General features: G+C 53.1%; 1 protein-coding gene across 1 annotated transcript in view; it reads right to left on the reverse strand.

The window, feature by feature from the left end:
- Positions 1 to 16,305, reverse strand: part of CACNA2D4 (calcium voltage-gated channel auxiliary subunit alpha2delta 4) — a 122,149-nt gene that overhangs the window by 46,470 nt on the left and 59,374 nt on the right. Inside the window, exons 24-26 of the mRNA XM_075553391.1 lie at positions 11,393 to 11,488; positions 7,814 to 7,941; positions 2,855 to 2,935 (exon numbers count right to left, since the gene is read on the reverse strand). Coding sequence (XP_075409506.1) covers positions 2,855 to 2,935; positions 7,814 to 7,941; positions 11,393 to 11,488 — 305 coding nt within the window. The remainder of the gene's footprint in view (positions 1 to 2,854; positions 2,936 to 7,813; positions 7,942 to 11,392; positions 11,489 to 16,305) is intronic.

Genomic DNA, 16,305 nt, shown 5'->3' on the forward strand with positions numbered 1-16,305 from the left:
ATCTCTACCCATTCCGTGGATCCCCCAGCATTGTGTGCACCTGGTGAGCACGGAGCGGAGCTGTTTAGTCCAGTTCTAGAAGACTCCTCCTGCCTCTCCCCTTTGCAGTCTGTTCCCTCCCCACCCCACGCCACCCCAGACTCTGCGCTCCCCTGTTCAGGTGCTCAACCCTGCATGCAGAGCCACAGGCTTGTCAACACTATCAGGACAGCTGCCTTGGGCCATAGGCCCTCCCACAGTGGCTCCTGGATGAGGGAGGCAGTGCCACAGGCCAGGGAGAGGAGATGACAGAAGACACAATAAAGCAGAAGACAATGATCGCAGTCTGAGGTCTGCAGCGCCTATCTTTCCCCTGTCACATCTAGAAGCCTGGAGCGTAAGAGCAATCGTTTGCAGAGAGTTAAACCCAAGGCAAACGGAGAACTCGGTTTCCACGGCAACCCTGCACGGCTCTCATTCAGCTCAGAGTTAAAAATGATATCAAATAATTGGAGGGTGCGGGAGGCCTCAGCCTGCAGCTGGCCGTGGCTCTTTCCCCGGGCTGGGCTCTTGCCCTTCAGGTGCATAGGGCCAGAGAAGGCTCGAGCCAAGGAGGGAGTCAAGCAGGGCACAGCAGGAACCACAGACCCATCTTGGCCGTGCGGTTGGGGCCATGGTCTGTCTAGAATCAGCGTGTCATGATTAAGGAAAGAGAGGGCGAGACCCCACAGGCTCCTTTCAGATGGGGCAGCTGGGTTTGGACTGCTGACGTTCAGTGATGGCTGCTGACAGGCCTGCCATCCCGTGTCCCCGCGTCTGACCTTGGGCTGGGAAAGGACCCCTGAGCCTGGCCCAGGCAGGCCCTGTGCCCTCTCAGGCCGGAGCCGTCTGCCTCACCTCATTCTGCTCCCTTCACGCCCTTGGCCCCAGTGCAGCCTACGGAGGGAGGCTCGCTGTCTGCCCACCCCCGTCACTGCAGCTTTGTATAAGTTCTACTCTCACCCCCTCACTGGGGTTCCCCAGTGCCTGGGAGCCAGACCTCTGGATCCAGGGCTGCTGCTCCTCGAACGCCCATGGGAGTCCCCACACAATGCAGAGCGCATTGGTGACACAGCAGCTCAGTGGTTGGCTGCCAACGGAGGGGCTGGGGGGCAGAAAGGTCAAGTGATCTGCTTTGGGAAAATTGACAGCCTGGGGGGCATATCACGTGTCACCCATGTCATTGTGGGCTGACCCCACAGCACCCAGCAGCAACCCAGCAGGAAATAGAGAAGGTTTATGAGCTGGGCTTGAGTCTACCCTGGGATAGCTCAGAAGAGAGGCTCGGCAATCTATTTATCCTTCAAGAAACAGCCCTGTAGTGGGGCTGTTATGGATTGTATAGATGTGTTCTGTCCCGACACATTTGGGGGGGTGGGTTACTATGAGTTGGAATTGACTCGACACAAGTAATTTCTTAATGCTAATTAGATGGTGCAGATTTCCAGAATACAGCTGGCCCAGATCACAGAAGCTGAAGTCAGAGTAGGGAGAGCGCCACCACCCGGGCTGGGTGGTTCTCAAACCCAGCAGGGCTGCCCAGGGCTTCGAAGGCACCAAGAAAGGACGGGACTGGGGGAAGCTGCAGAGGTGGACGCCTGAGTCACAGAGGCCTGCAGCCCAGGACTGCAGACCTGCCTGCCTCTGGGGAGAATGACCTGAGCTCTAAGGGGAGCTTCGGTCGCTCCCGGCTGTGGGACACAGGGCACGGGGTATGTTTGTGTCTTGGTTTCCTCATGTGTGAAATGGAGCAGGTGCCAGTGGGCCGCCCTGAGGACAGGACGGGGCCGAGCCCGGGGAATGGCTGGCTCCTGGCACGCACTGAGTTCACAGGTGAAGTTCCTACTTTCAGGACCTGAGTCACCAGCCGAGTCCCCTCCTCAGGGAAACAGCCAAGTCACCCAGGGCAATGGGAAGGCAGCTTACGGAGAGGTGGGAAGGGGGCCTGGCTTTCGGGTTGCAGCTTCTGTTTTCTGTGACCCCCAACAGATGGCTTCACCTCTGGGGACTTCCTTGCACTCACTTTGTAAATTCTTTCGGGTATCAACCGATGGCTGTGAACCTAAATGGCTTAGGACAGTCTCATGTCCCCTCACACCCACAGTTTCTACCAAAGAAAACAGGTTGGGCAACTGTGGTCCCTCCAGACCATACTGGGGTTCTCATGCCATTTCTGTCAACCTTATTCTTAAAAAGAAGGCAACAAACCAAACAAACACACCTGTGTGTGTGTGTGTGTGTGTGTGTGTGAATCCGGTATTGGTTTACAGAGCAGATGGGTTTTCCATTCCACAAGCCATGCACATTTTGTTTCGGGTCCATTCATTGCACCCCCCCACAGTGCAACATCACGGATTTCCCCTTCCTCCCCAGGTTCCCATTTCCATGCCTCCCTCTTTCCATGCCTGTCTGAGCTTTGTCCTCGAGGAAATGCTGCCCTTTTGATCACAAATGGTTGATTACACTTCGGCACCGGGAATTGGGCCAATCTGGGGAGCGGGCAAAGCAGATACCTATACTTTAACCTGGATTGTGGGCTATGGGACCAAAGTTTTTCATGGCCAGGGGAGGGCACTGAGTACTTTTTTTTTCTGAAAAGGGGGAGCAGTAGGCCAAGTAAGTTTGGGGACCTCTGTTCTAAGTTGCGTGGGTTCATTTCCAGAACTGAAGGGTGACGCAGAGCCCGAATCCCAGGGGGCTCTACCACTCTCTAGCTGACCAGTAAGCCGGACCTTTTAATGTTTTTAAGTTTTGTTCCACATTTTTCTTTGAGCCTTGTTCTTGATCTCAACCCACAACCTCCCTGGCCTCGGGGCCACCAGAGGGCAGCGCCTACCTGCAGCGATGGCCGTCTTCCTGTCCACGGTCACAGTCACAGCTGTGCTCGCTGTCACCACCACGGGCTCGCCTGGACTCTCTGGGGAAACGGGAATTGCAGTCACTTCCTCAGTCCTGGGGGTCAGGGAGTGGTAGCGGGGTAGGGGTGGGAGTAAGCCCTGCATCTTTCTTGGAACAGAAGAGAGTCCGTGTGTCGGGTTCAAGTCTGTCCACAAGGTCTTCAGAAGAGAAGCCTGATGATTTACTTGGGACGTCACATCCTCCGAATGCTCTGACACACACGGGGTTGCCATGAACCGGATCATGAGCAGCAGACAAAGACCTTGCTGGGGTGGCGGTAGGAGCGGGCGGGGGGGAGGGGTGGTGGTGGTGGTGGTGGTGTTTGGGAAGCTGTTGTGATAGGTCTGTCTCTATCACCGCCAGTCTTTAAGGTAGCACGTCCTAAGTGCCAGAGGCTGCTTGCCTTTCTCAGCAGAACTGAACCTGCCGGAGAAGGAGCTGGCCCCTGGCCACTCAACACTGCAGCTGGAACCCTGTGATGTCCCCTCCGTTTGAAGACAACCCCTTTGGATTTGTTCAAGCCTGACTCTGCTCGCTGCTGCCCCCTTCAGGTCCAGGCAGCATCAGCTCAGGATCCTGCTGTGACCAGTTCTCCTGGGCTGTGTCCCAGGGCTGGGTGGTAGGGGATCCTGGGCTTCCCTTTCTTTTAAAAAAATTGTTTTATTGTGGACTCTTACAGCCCTTATAGCATTCCATACATCAATCATATCAAGCGTATTTGTACATATGTTGTCATCATCATTTCCAAAACATTTTCTAGTTGAGCCCTTGGTATAAGTTCTTTTTTTCCCCCCTCCCTCCCCGATCCTCCCGCCTGTGTGAATCCATAATCAATTGTATATTGTTATTATTATTTTGTATCTTATACTGTCAGTTGTCTCCCTTCACCCACATTTCTGTTATTCTTCCCTTTCCGAGGGTGGGGTGGGTTATATATCTCCAACCTTGTGATGGGTTCCCCCTTTCTCCCCTGCCCTCTCCCAGACCATCCCCCTCCCCTCAGGACATTGCTACTCCCATGACTGTTCCTGAGGACTTTCTCTGTCCTGAATTCCATGTGTGGAGAGCTCTTATCTGTACCAATGTGTGTTCTCTGGTCTAGCCAGATTTGTCAGGTAGAACTGGGTTGTGGTATTGGGGGGTGGGTGGTGGTGGTGGTGGAGGGAAGCATTCAGGAACCAGAGGGCTGATGTGTGTTTCGTCGGTGCTATCCTGCACCGTGGGCTGCCCTTGCTTGGGAGGCGTGACTCAGAAGTGACTCTCCTGGTCCCGCTCAGAAAGCCAGATACCACAACCTCATGTGCCCCGTAGGCCGAATGGTATCTGACACATCTGTGGCATTCTGTAAATCATGGCTGTTGGTGGGACCAGCCCGCCCCCTCCACATCAGCACCCCGGAGACGCTCTTTTGTTTGCTACACACTTGGCTCCTGCACCCCTGCGGCACACCCAGGGCAGGAGGGGCTATCCTGAGTGGTCTTTTCCATGGTGCTTCCTCCTGGTGACCCCGTGCTCAACAGGACTAGGCTCCGGTGATCCCTGGCTGGGTTTCAGAGGGAGATCCCCCGGCCTTTCTCCTTGGTGTGTCTTAGCCTGGGCGCTTCCCCAAAGCCTGCTCAGCAGCATCGGAACATGGAAGGCTGGGTACCCGCTGGAGAGCGGGCGGTGACTGTACATGAAGCGCAGCAGGTGGGAATCGAGCCCGGGTCTCTAACCGGGTCTCTCACATCCCATTTCATGTCTCCCAGGCAAGAAATCCATCACGGACCCACCGTGGCATGAGGCTCCGCGTTTAGGGACAGTTCCAGCTCCACACGAGAACAGAGCATCTCTGAGGTGGCATAGGCCAGCACAAGACCTTGGACTTGCCTATTTTTACCCGTCTGTGGTCCCGGATGAACCTTTCACGGCAGTCTTGCCTAGAGGCCCAATTCTGTTACTGAAAATAACAAGGCACGAGGCTCCTTTTACCACCCAATGTGACATTGTTAGAAGGCCTCTATAACAAATATTGTCTGAAGCAGCCAGGCCACGTGCAGAGATTGGTGGTGCAAGAATGTCCGTTGTAACACCACTTGACCCCGGGTGTCTGGTGTCTGCTAGGCAGCTGGTCCCTGGTGGGGCAAACGGTTAATGTGCTTGGCTGCTGAGTTCGGTTCTGTTCCACACAGAGCGGCCTCGCAAGAAAAGCCTAAAGCCCTCCTTCTGAGTGCATAAAAACGAGAGGGACGCTAAGATGAAAAATGGTCTAACCTTGACTGGGGCACCAAGGGTACAATTCTTCTGGATAAGACTGAACTACTGAATTGTCCGACATGTGGGCTATGTGCCAGGAAAGCTGTAAAATAAACAAACAAACAGAAACGGAGCCCTGGCTGAAAGGAAATATCTCCCGGAATGGGAGCCAACACTGGAGCTGCCCGGTGGCAGGTGGCTCTGGAGTCTGCGGCCTTGGTATGGTCAGAGCAGCGAGGGCAAACAAGGCGCACGGCTCAGCCTGCCCCCTGGCCTCTGGAGCCCAGCTTCTGGAAGACGCGGCTGTGACCGATCTCCAGGAGGGTTCCTGGGCCCCTCCGCCTGCTCTCTGCCCAGGCCTGCTGCTGTGACTGTGCCCCAGCCAGCGCAGGCTCTAGCCAGTGCCAGGGAGGGTGCGCAGACCCCAGGGACACATTCCCTGTGGACAGAAGCGACTTGGGCTCCTGGCCCCCCATCTGGAGTGAATGAGCGAGCAACCAAGAGCTGGCTGCTGGGGCGCTGCCCTGGAAGAGGTGGGCTACGGAGTGGAGAGTACTTGGCTTGTGCCACCGGGGCATTAGCGAGCCGGTGTCATGCGCTGTCAGGTTGCTGAGGCACTGACTGCAAAAGACAGCTCCGTGTGGGCAGAGCTCAGCCCACCAGGCCCTAAGCATAGGGCAAGGGTGTCAGCCTGCGCCTGTGCCTGCCTCCTCCTCCTCCTCCTCCTCCTCCCAGGTTCCCCCTTGAACAGGATCTTTGTTTGTGTTGTTCCCTTGCTTTGGGGTGGAGGGTGTGCGAGGGTGTGAAGAGAGTGCACTCCTGTCTCCCTGCTCAGCAGCTCCCTTTTTTTGGGTTGGCAAGCTCCCCTCTCTTCTCCTTGGGGCTCAGTTCCCCACCCACCTGCCCTCCTACCTCGCCACCAAAAGCTCCCCCAGCAGCCAGCAGGCAGAGTCCTGGGTGACAGTGGAAGCAGGAGGGGCCCAGCACCAGGGCGGGGGTGGGAGGGTTGTGGGCTGGGGCCCAGGACCGACCTCAGGGAACCTCCAAGGAGCCGTGGGGGAGCCCCTCCCTGTGGCGGGCGGGCAGTGCAGAAAGGAGATGGGTGCTGAGGACCTCCTTCTAGGGCTTTCACTGGCGATGGAAACACTGCTTCCCCTCAACTCCTTCCTGCCCCCTGGACTCACTCAAGTGGAGACCCCGGCCCTGGTCCTAACCTGCACAGCAACTCCTGTGTGGATGTGGACGTGGACTGTCCTGAGCTACTCCTGAGCTTCCCCGTGCCTCAGTTTCTCTCTGTGTCAAAGAGCAGCTCCTAGGAGCAGTCCCAAAGGGGAAACGGTTTTGTGAAGCCCATCAATTCCCTGGGTGGAGGGGGTATGCACAGGGTGTGGCAGAGAGGGGCATCAGCACAGGTCCACTTTCACCGGATCATCCCGCCTGCTCTCTGCAGCCCCCAAAGGGTCTCCCCAGAGGTCACCTGCAGGCAATTTCCTCATGGGGATGGCTTGGGCGGAAGTGGAGATGGGAAGGGTTTTTGTGGAAGGGCAATTTGAGAGCCGAAGTCGTTGTTGGGGGCACATCGATTCTGACTCAGAGTGACTCCGTGTGAGAGAGGGGAGCTGCCCTGACGGGTTTCCAGGCTGTCATCGGACAGACCCCCAAGCCTTTGGGTTCATCGCTCGGTGTTTAACTGCTGGGAGGAATAGAACTCCTTTCTTCAGGCCAACTCCTCAGCTCACCCGTTCCCGTTGAACATCTCCACCTCCTCTCTCAGCTCTCCTCCCACTGGGACAGGTCCTGGAGCTTTCTGTGGTCCCCGGCAGAGTCCTCCTCCCTCCCAGGTAATGGGTAGAGGACTTGCTTGGCTTCCGGCTCCGGGCGCTCACACAACGTCTCAGGCTCTGAGACCCTCCATGTGGAAAACAAGAGGCGGCCATTTCAGGCTCCGACACTCCCTTTTTGGCCTTAGATGCTTAATGATTTTCTAGGGGTGGTTGTCTTTTCTCTCTTGGCTATTAATCCCAAGTGGGAGTTGGAGGCTGGACAGAGTTCCTGCCAGCTCTGACAATCGTGCTGGCCCTTCCCTTTGGAGGGCTCTGTCTGCCAGGTGGGCTGAGGCCCATCGTTGGCTGCCTTCTGGCACCACTGGCTGCCACACAGGAGGGGCCCCACTGTGGGAGAAGTTCCTCGGGTGGGCTGTGCTGCCAGCCCCGGGAGCCTCCGAAGGGAATGGGGGTGGACTGTTTTCCCTTGGTCTCTTTGGGAAGAGCCATGGTGGACTTGGGAAGCACTGAAGCCTGATTTCAGGAGTTTTCCAAGACACTCAGAGTTGTAGACAGATGGATCTGAGAGATAGACTCTTTCACTCCCTTGGACTGGAAGCCAACTCTCCTGATTTTTGGTCAAGTCTCTTTCCTTAATCTCCTGTGAGAATTTCAAGTGCCAGTTTGACCTGCTGATTAGGGAGATGACCAGCCCCGTCTTCAGGGCAGGACTGATGTTCTCATGTGGCTAAAAAGTGTCCCAGGAGAGAAGGGACGAAGGGACACAGGAAGTCTGGGCTCCTGCTCTCATATCTCCTTGCTGTCTCCCACCAGGGGTGCAGGGGCAGGAGGGGCACCCTAGCTTGGCCTGTGCCCCAGAGCACAGCTGTGCCAATTACCTGGTGCCTCTGGGGAGCGGAGGTTGTAGACAAAGCTGCCGGCTGGCTGCTCAGCGGCTTGGCGGTACCACAGAGGGAAGTGGCCCCTGGTGAATGCGCTGTCCTCATCCTCAGGGGTCAGGAACTTCCTGTAAGGAGAGAGGTGTGACATCTCCCCCCACATCTGGGGCTCTATTCACTTCTGTCTCATTTTTTTCATACCAAGTCATCCTGGCTGTGCTGAGAGAGAGAGAGAGAGAGAGAGAGAGAGAGAGAGAGAGAGAGAGAGAGAGAGAGAGAGAGAGAGAAGATCCCTCCTGGGGCTCTTGCTGAGACAGCTGGGGAATGTGAACCTCAGCTGGAGGCCACTCCAGCATAGTGAGTGGAATCACACCCTGTGACCATAAGATCTCACTGACTGGGCTGGAACGACATTGCTAGGCCTTTCTAATCTGGAAGCTCCACGGAAACCTGGGCAGCATTGTAGCAACATGCAAGCCTCACCCGACAGACAGGCTGCCCATGAAGTTCCTTGATTGAGCATCAACCCTGGGCCTCCCCATGGGAGGTGCCAACTCCGCCACTGTCCCCACTTGGAAAATAGTAGCCCCTCAATTGATATTGCCTCAGAACATGTTCCCCAGCCATTATGGTCTTTTCCAGAATCACATGGGCGTGGTCACGGGTGGCCCAGTAGTGGCTAGGAGACTTACCTCGCCACGGATGGCAATGTCTACTGCCGTTGGGTTGATTCAAACTCATAGTCACCCTCTATGGGGCTTCTGAGATGGTATTAATCTTAACGTGGAACAGACAGCTGCATCTTTCTCCCAAAGGGCTCCTGGTGGACTCGAACCACTGATCTTGTGGTTAGCAGCCCCAATGCGTAACCAATGCACAACCAGGTCCCCTTAGGAGCGGTACAGAATCTGTTTAAGGAAGGAACACTTTCCATGTGTATGTAAACGCTTCTGTCTGCAGGGCTGAGTTCTTTGGGAATCAGCCTAACATCGTTTTGTCTGACTCTTTGGAATGTTTGAACAAGGAAATGATAGAGTCAATTCTACCGGCGCCCTAACTGAAGGGCATACATCCCCTAAAATGGTTACTTAAAAAATCATTGCCTTGAGGTTTCAGAATGCGTTATGAGAGTTTTTTGGTGGGATTTTTTTGAGCAGCTTTACCTTGCTAATTATGATTCTGAACACACACCAGCCAGCAGGAGGGAAGGCTGGGCCCGGAGCAGAGTGGGAGGGAGGAAGGCACGGTGGGGGAATCGTAAAGGGGCTGCGGTAATCCACAAGGTGGCTCGCTGAGACTGGCAGGTGACTGACCTACAATTCCACACGCAGCTCTGTCTTCTTGGGGGGCTACCCATGAATGGGGTTAACGGTGCCCCCTGGAGGCGTGTAGCACGCGTGTGTGCGTGTGTGTGTGGCCCTGAATGGTAGCTGTGTTCCTGGGAGGCAGGTCTCTGCCCGATCTGCAGTCTGTCTGCATTGAGAGCTCCTCCATCTGTTCTCAGTACTGTAGAATGGGCACCAGGACCATCAAGAATGCTTCCCACCTGCGGCTGAGGGTACTTGCCTGAACCTTGCCAGGCAAAGGCATGGGCACGCAGTTTCTGGTTGGGCAGGAGATGATGATGGTGTGGACACCCAGGTGGACAGAGAGCTGCAGGTGACAGAGAACGGCTCTCCAAGGAGCAGGACCTTCGGGTCAGTCCACAATGCCCACCACCTGGGCTCAAATTCTCCAGTCAATTGCTTTACCTTGTGCAGGGCAGTGGGGCAAGAAAGGGTCAGAGAAAGCGGATGTTCCTCTGCCTCACTAGGCCATGCCCTCAGCAGTTTTCCTCCCGGTGCCTGCTTGCCCTGACCCACTGGAGCCCAGTGAGGACCAGTGACAGGGGCACATGCCCAGTAGGGCCCTCTCTGGTTTCTCACCTCTCCTTGCTGCAGCACCCCGAGAGGCAGGTGCCCCGGGCAGTCTGTTTCCTGGGCCCCTCAGGTTTCCCCTAGAAGCTGGGGTCTGCTTGAAGTGGGATTTCTTTATTGTGGGGGCTGCGCTGTGCATCGCAGGGTGTCCAGCGCTCCTGGCCTTCACCCACGAGACCAGCGGTTCTCAACGTGTGGGTCACAACCCCTTTGGGGGTATCAAATGACCCTTTCACAGGGGTCGCCTGATTAAAAACATTAGCAAAATGACAGTGATGAAGTAGCAACGAACATAATTGTATGGTTGGGGGCGTCACCACCACATGAGGAATTGTTTTAAAGGGTCTCAGCATTAGGAAGGTGGAGAACCACTGTACTACACCAAAGCACCCTCTCCCGCTTATGTCTCCAGACACGGCCAAATACCCCTAGGGGAAGGCAGTTGAGAACTAGCTGAGAACTGCTGACTTCGACTCCACAGAGAGTGGGGCCTGGAGTCCTATCATGTTAGAGTCAGACATCAATGGCCCCCCTCTGATAACAAGTCCAGTAGGAACGTTCCTTAGGGGGTGGGAAAATACACACAAAGGAGGGGCTACAGACAGAAGGTTTAGACCAGGACCCCTCAAACTACAGCCCGTGGGCCACATGCGGCCCACCGAGGACATTGATCCGGCCCGCCGGGTGTTTTTGCCCCATTTGTTTTTTCACTTCAAAATAAGGTATGTGCAGTGTGCATAGGAATTAGTTCATAGTTTTTTTTAAAACTATAGTCCGGCCCTCCAAAAGGTCTGAGGGACAGTGACCTGGCCCACTGTTTAAAAAGTTTGAGGACCCCTGGTTTAGACCTTCACGGAGATCTATCTCAGAAGGGAAAATAATGTCAAGATTCTCCTCCGTGGTAGTGACATAATCTGTTGTCAATTTGAGAGGATTAAGAGTGAAAGCCTGTCGTCAATCAGCTTGCAGCTTGATGAGCCCATTTGGAGGCACTAAGGAGATAAATAGCTCGCTGGATGCAGGGCACAGACACACTCCATTGACAAGACACATGGAGCTACGCTGGAGCCCTGGAGCTAAAGGAGCCACGTGGAGACCCCCTGCCAGTGCTGAGATGCTTCCACTGCCACTGGATCCACAAGACTTCTCACCCAATGGCCTGTGATCTCGCATTCAACATCATTGCATGTGTTGTGTGAGTCTGAAGAGTAATTTATCGATTGGTATCAGACATATGGGCTAATATCGGACTTATGGACTTGATCTGGACTGGGCTGGGGTGTTTTCTTAGTGTACAGTTACTCTTTATATAAAGCTATTTTCTATACACGAGTGTCTATGAATTTGTTTCTCTAGTTTACCCGGACTAACACACCATCTGTGGAAGTTGGGGAAGCTCTCATCAAGAACTTGGTAAGTCTCTTCCCCAGCGGCCACCTCTGTCTTCCGGGTGGACGGATGACTTGTCTTACTCTCCAACCTGTAAACCCCACTCTCCCAGCAGCCCCAGTTTCCTAACAGGTCTCGGACACCAGAGTCAAGTCTCTCTCTGTCCATGTGGCCCAGGTGCACAGCCAGGAACTTGGTATTTTCCTGCCTCTGCTGGGGTCCCTGATCACCCCCCCCCTCACCGGCCACCCTCAAGCAAACCCACACAACTCACTTGTCGGCGACCTTCTCAGAGCCCACGAACAAACCGCTTCTAAGGAGGCCAGCCCGCGTGCCCAGAAACGCCATGTCCGCCACATCCTGGGGCTCTCTGAGAGGCAGACAAAGCAAGGGGACATTCACCTGAGGGTGCTGGTTTGCACCAGGGTGGAGAGAGCACCCACAGGGCCATCGGCCCCTCTCCTAGCTCCCGGGCCCAGTGTGACTCTGGGAAACACTTTCTAGGAAGGCTTATTTCTCAGGAGTCACACACACACACACACACACACACACACACACACACACACACACACACAGTGAGTCTCCAGTGTGACACCAGGGAGAACGGGCTTCCTCCGGCAATGCCTCACTTGTTAATCAGATCCCCTGGGCCCTGCCTCTCTGCCTGTTCAGATATCATTCCTAATTGGTTGGCCTGGCTTTTAGTGGGGAGGATGGGTTGGATCTTGAAGACAAGGCGGCAACTCAGGCAGTGAGATCTTCCTGGGGCCTCAGGGAGCATTCATGTTGCAGAAGCAACCCTGACAGGCTCTAAGCACTGTTCACCCATTCACCTTTGTATTGAAATGGAAAAGGAGGGGCACTGACGACACGGAGAGCGTCCCGGTAGACTTCTGATCGTCCAACAAGAGTGGACAAGATGAAAATCTGTTCGCCAGCGTGGCTTTAACTAATTCCCCCACAGTCCCCAGGCCACGATGCCAAACGCAGAGGCACCAGGAGCTTGAGAACAGACCGGGTCAGGGTGGGAGGTCCTCGCTTCTGGATTCATGAATATCAGCACCTGTGGACTCATAACCCGGTGTATCTGGGGGTTTTGGTGAGCCGACAAGATGGACAGTAAACAAAGCATTGCCGAGCCAAGCACTTCTTCACAAAGACCCAGATGTTAGGCTGTTGGCAGAGGAGGCAGCAGGCACCACTCACAGACAGCACCTGGGGTTGGGTCAAAACGTTTGGCTTACAGACTGGACTCCAGTGGTCTAGGCAGGGAGTGCAACGGAATCAGATGAAAACCTACACGTTTCAGACACCAGAGTCTTGCCGTAGACCTGCCATTAGTTGAGGGTGGGGCTTGAGTGGGGGGAAATGGTGGGAAGGGAGGGGGAGGGGGCGCCTTGCTCAGGTGTAGCTTTAAAAACATTCAGATCCAGTTCAAAGGGAGTGAGGGCAGTCCCCCAAGTGTCCGTGACAGCATTATTCACAAATCACAAAGTAGAAATGAAAACGACCCAGATCTCCATCAGCAGCTGAGCGGATAACCCCACGTGGCACATCCATTCAGTGGGATGCTGTCCAGTTGCGGTGCATCCTGTGATACGGCTGCTAAGTGAAATATGCCAGAGCCAAAGACAAAGTTTGTGTGATCACACTTCCATAGAATGTGCAAATGCATAGAGGCAAATGTTTATGGATGGTTAGCGGGGGCTGGGGGGAGGAGGAAGAGGAAGACAGGAGCTATTTCTGAAGGGCTATTGACTTTGTGTGTGGGGTGAAGAAGTTCAACTCCCTGCTTTGGAATGGATTCCAACTCCTAGTGACCTTATAGGACAGGGTGGAACTGACCCTGTGGGTTTCTGTAGCTTGTTATGGGAGTGGGAAGTCTCGGTTTCCTTCTGAGAAACCACTGATGGTTTTGAACTGCTGACCTTGTGGTTAGCTGCCCAACATGTAAACGCTCTGTCAAGGGGGCTCCTTGGGGTGCCTGGCGGTATGGAAACGAATGGGGGTAAATGGGATCCATGTAGCTGAACTGCCCATCTATAAATGGCGCAGGTGGCCATCTTTATTTTGGTGGTATATCTATTTGATCACAACAGAATAAAAATTGAAAAATGAGTGAGAATAGTATAATGACCCTCACATACTCATCAGTGAACCTCAACAATTACCAGCTCATGGTCAAGAGAGTCGCATCTCCAGCTTCCTTCCCTCACCCAACTAGCTTCTCTTGGAGGAAATCTCAGGGCGCATCTTATCTGTGAACATGTTAGCCTGTATCATTAAAATACAATGATCAAAAGAAACGACCCAACCTCAATAGCATTATCACCCCTTAAGACCCCTATGCCTCCTAAATATCATAAATGAACACTGGTCAGTGTTCATAATTTTCTAACTACCTCATTAATTTTTTAAAGTTTGCTGGAATCAGATCTGATGACAACTAACTGGTTGATGATACCTGTGTCTCTCTACTTGCCTCATTAACATCTATATGATGTAGCATAACATAACAATATACCGTGAATTATAATATGCCATAGTTGCATTATACAAGGGCCAGTAAAAATCATTACAAAGAAAATGTTCTGAAACTGATTGTGGTGATGATTGTACAACTCTTCTTGATGTGATGGAATGATTAAGCGGTATGAAGCATGAATTATATGCCAATAAACTATGTGGATCATAACAACTATGGTTAGCGTTGAGAAGAATGGGGATTCCAGAACACACACACACACACACACACACACACACACACCTCCTAGGGCTCCAGCTCATACATGCATGGATTGATGCCAAACACAGTGTGTTTAAGCATGCCTCGGTGCTCAGTACATGGCTGCACACACGTCCTCTCAGGAACACGCTTGTTTCAATATTAGAGTCACCACAAAGAAAGCATGGTGCGAAGATCGGCTAGCTCAAAGAGCTCATCTTTCCATTCGTCTTTTAAGCAAGGTCAAAGCCACTGAAGATGATTTTATGGAAGGAATCGTAACCAGCAAGGAGTCTTAGATTTACCAATACAACCCTGAGAGCAAGGGCCAATCCATTGTCTTTTGAGAGGATCTGCTGGGCCAGTTACATTCAAGGCCAAGCGCTCAGCCCAGGAGGTCTGTGGGCACGACTGGTTGTTCCTGTTGTTGCTCTTTCCTTCCAGAGCGGGGAATCTGCGCAGTTTCTCTAAAGACTCAGGAAGATCATGGGAGCTTCTTAGGAAGGAGGTTTAAGAAAATGGAAAACTGTGTTCATTTGAAAAAAGGCCGGGAAGTGTACCAAGGAATTCCCCATCCCCCATCACGACAGTGCACCCGCTCACTCTTCATAGGCAGCAAGGGCTGTCCTTCGAGAATGTCATTGGGAAACCTCACGCCATCCACCCTCCAGCCCTGGTCTTGCCCTTTCAGACTCCTGTTTTGCTCCCCACACTGAGAGAACGTTTAAAGGAACATCGTGGGGGTCCCTTTAGGCTACCCAAAGTGCTGTCTGGAAGTGGTGTCAATGAAAGGACACAGGGTCCTTGGGGAGGGGGTGTGTGTGCTAGAGGAAGGGAAATGCTTCCTTCGAAGGATATAGACGGGGGGGGGGGGGGGGGAGGGATAATGTCAGGAAACAAGTGCCTCACGGTTTAGCTGTTTTGCTAAATAAAAGTTTCTATGGCATGTAGCGGTCGTCTTTTACTTACTCTCACACACCAACGAGTGTAAGCAGTAACACAATAGAGAGGAGCCATAATGGTGTCATGGTGAGGCACCTATGCGTTGGGCTGTTAACCGAAGAGTCAGCAGTTTGAAACCACCAGTGGCTGGGGGAGAAAGACAAGGCGTTCTACACTGGTAAAGATTCACAGTCTCGGAAACCCACAGGGGCAGCTCTACTTGGTCCCATAAGGTCACTGTGTGTTGGCATCAACTCAATGTCAATGAGCTGGGAGAGAGAGCCGGCCATCTGCTTCTGTGAAGGTTCTAAGCCTAGCAAGCCCCAGGGGGTGGTTGTCCCCTGTCCCCTGGGGTCCACATCAGTTGAAATTGACCCAAGGGAAGCCAGCAACAGCATAATATAATAACACAACTTCTTTATTGAGATAGAAGGCGCATGCCATGCAACCGCCCATTTGAAGTGGCTTTCAGTATAGTCACAGAACTGTGCGGCAACCATTACTACCAATTTCATTTGTATTTTTTTATCACCCCCAAAAGAGAGCCCGTGTCCCAGTGGTCATCTTTTGTCCTTTCAAAGCCCCATTCCACTTTCTTCTCTCTCCCTCCCCTCTTCTTTTTTCCTTGAAATGTATTTGCTGATCAAACTAGGTCGTTTGTCCCGTGGGGTTCCTCAGGTTCTGCAGTCTGTGGCTGCAGTGGTCTGGCTTTACTGAGCCTGTTCTCTTGTCTCTGCATTGGCTGAGAAACCAAAAACACAGACACCAGCGGCCTGGTGGTGTAGACCTGGCGACGGTGTAGTGGGTTGCTCGTTGGTGGCTACCCGCAAGATCAGCAGTTTGAACCCCTGCAGCTGCCGGCTCCGAGGGAGAGAGATGAGACTGTCTGCTCCCAGGAAGACTTACAGCCTCAGAAACCCACTGGAGAGGTTCCATTCTGTCCTGGGGGTCATTTCCCGTGGGGTCATTATGAGCAGAATACACTAGCTGGCACTGAGTTTGTCTGTTGTTCTAAGTTTGACAAGCCAGATTGGATATAGGCTTTTTTTTTTGGCAAGTGGTATATTTTTCATCAGGGGGTACATAATAGCTGATGGATTAGTCATGTTCTTTTTACAGTACATAGATACACACATATATATTTTAACTTCATTTTTATCTGAAATACTTTGATAAAAAAGCTTTCCTTTCCATGACACCATTTTTATAAAGGAGAAAAAAAAAGAGGTTTTCACACCAAAGAGTTTGCAGACTCTGTGGGGGCCAGGAGTGCGGTGGGGTGGGCTGGGAAATGAGAGAAGGGAGAGTGACCCACCCGGAGGGCTGAGTGGGATGTGGTCACTGTCTGGGTGCGAGGGGCTGTGTAGCTACTTACAGTATGTTTTTCTTGGCAGGTGTTATATTCCACAAATACAATGAGAAGAATGATAAAAACGATTAAAATTAAAGGGGGGGGGTTTACAGCCTTACAAACCCTCCAGAGGCCTTATTCTTCAGACCTAAACACGGCCGGAGCAGTT

This window comes from Tenrec ecaudatus, chromosome 6, assembly GCF_050624435.1.
Source record: "Tenrec ecaudatus isolate mTenEca1 chromosome 6, mTenEca1.hap1, whole genome shotgun sequence".
Lineage (NCBI taxonomy): Eukaryota > Metazoa > Chordata > Mammalia > Afrosoricida > Tenrecidae > Tenrec > Tenrec ecaudatus.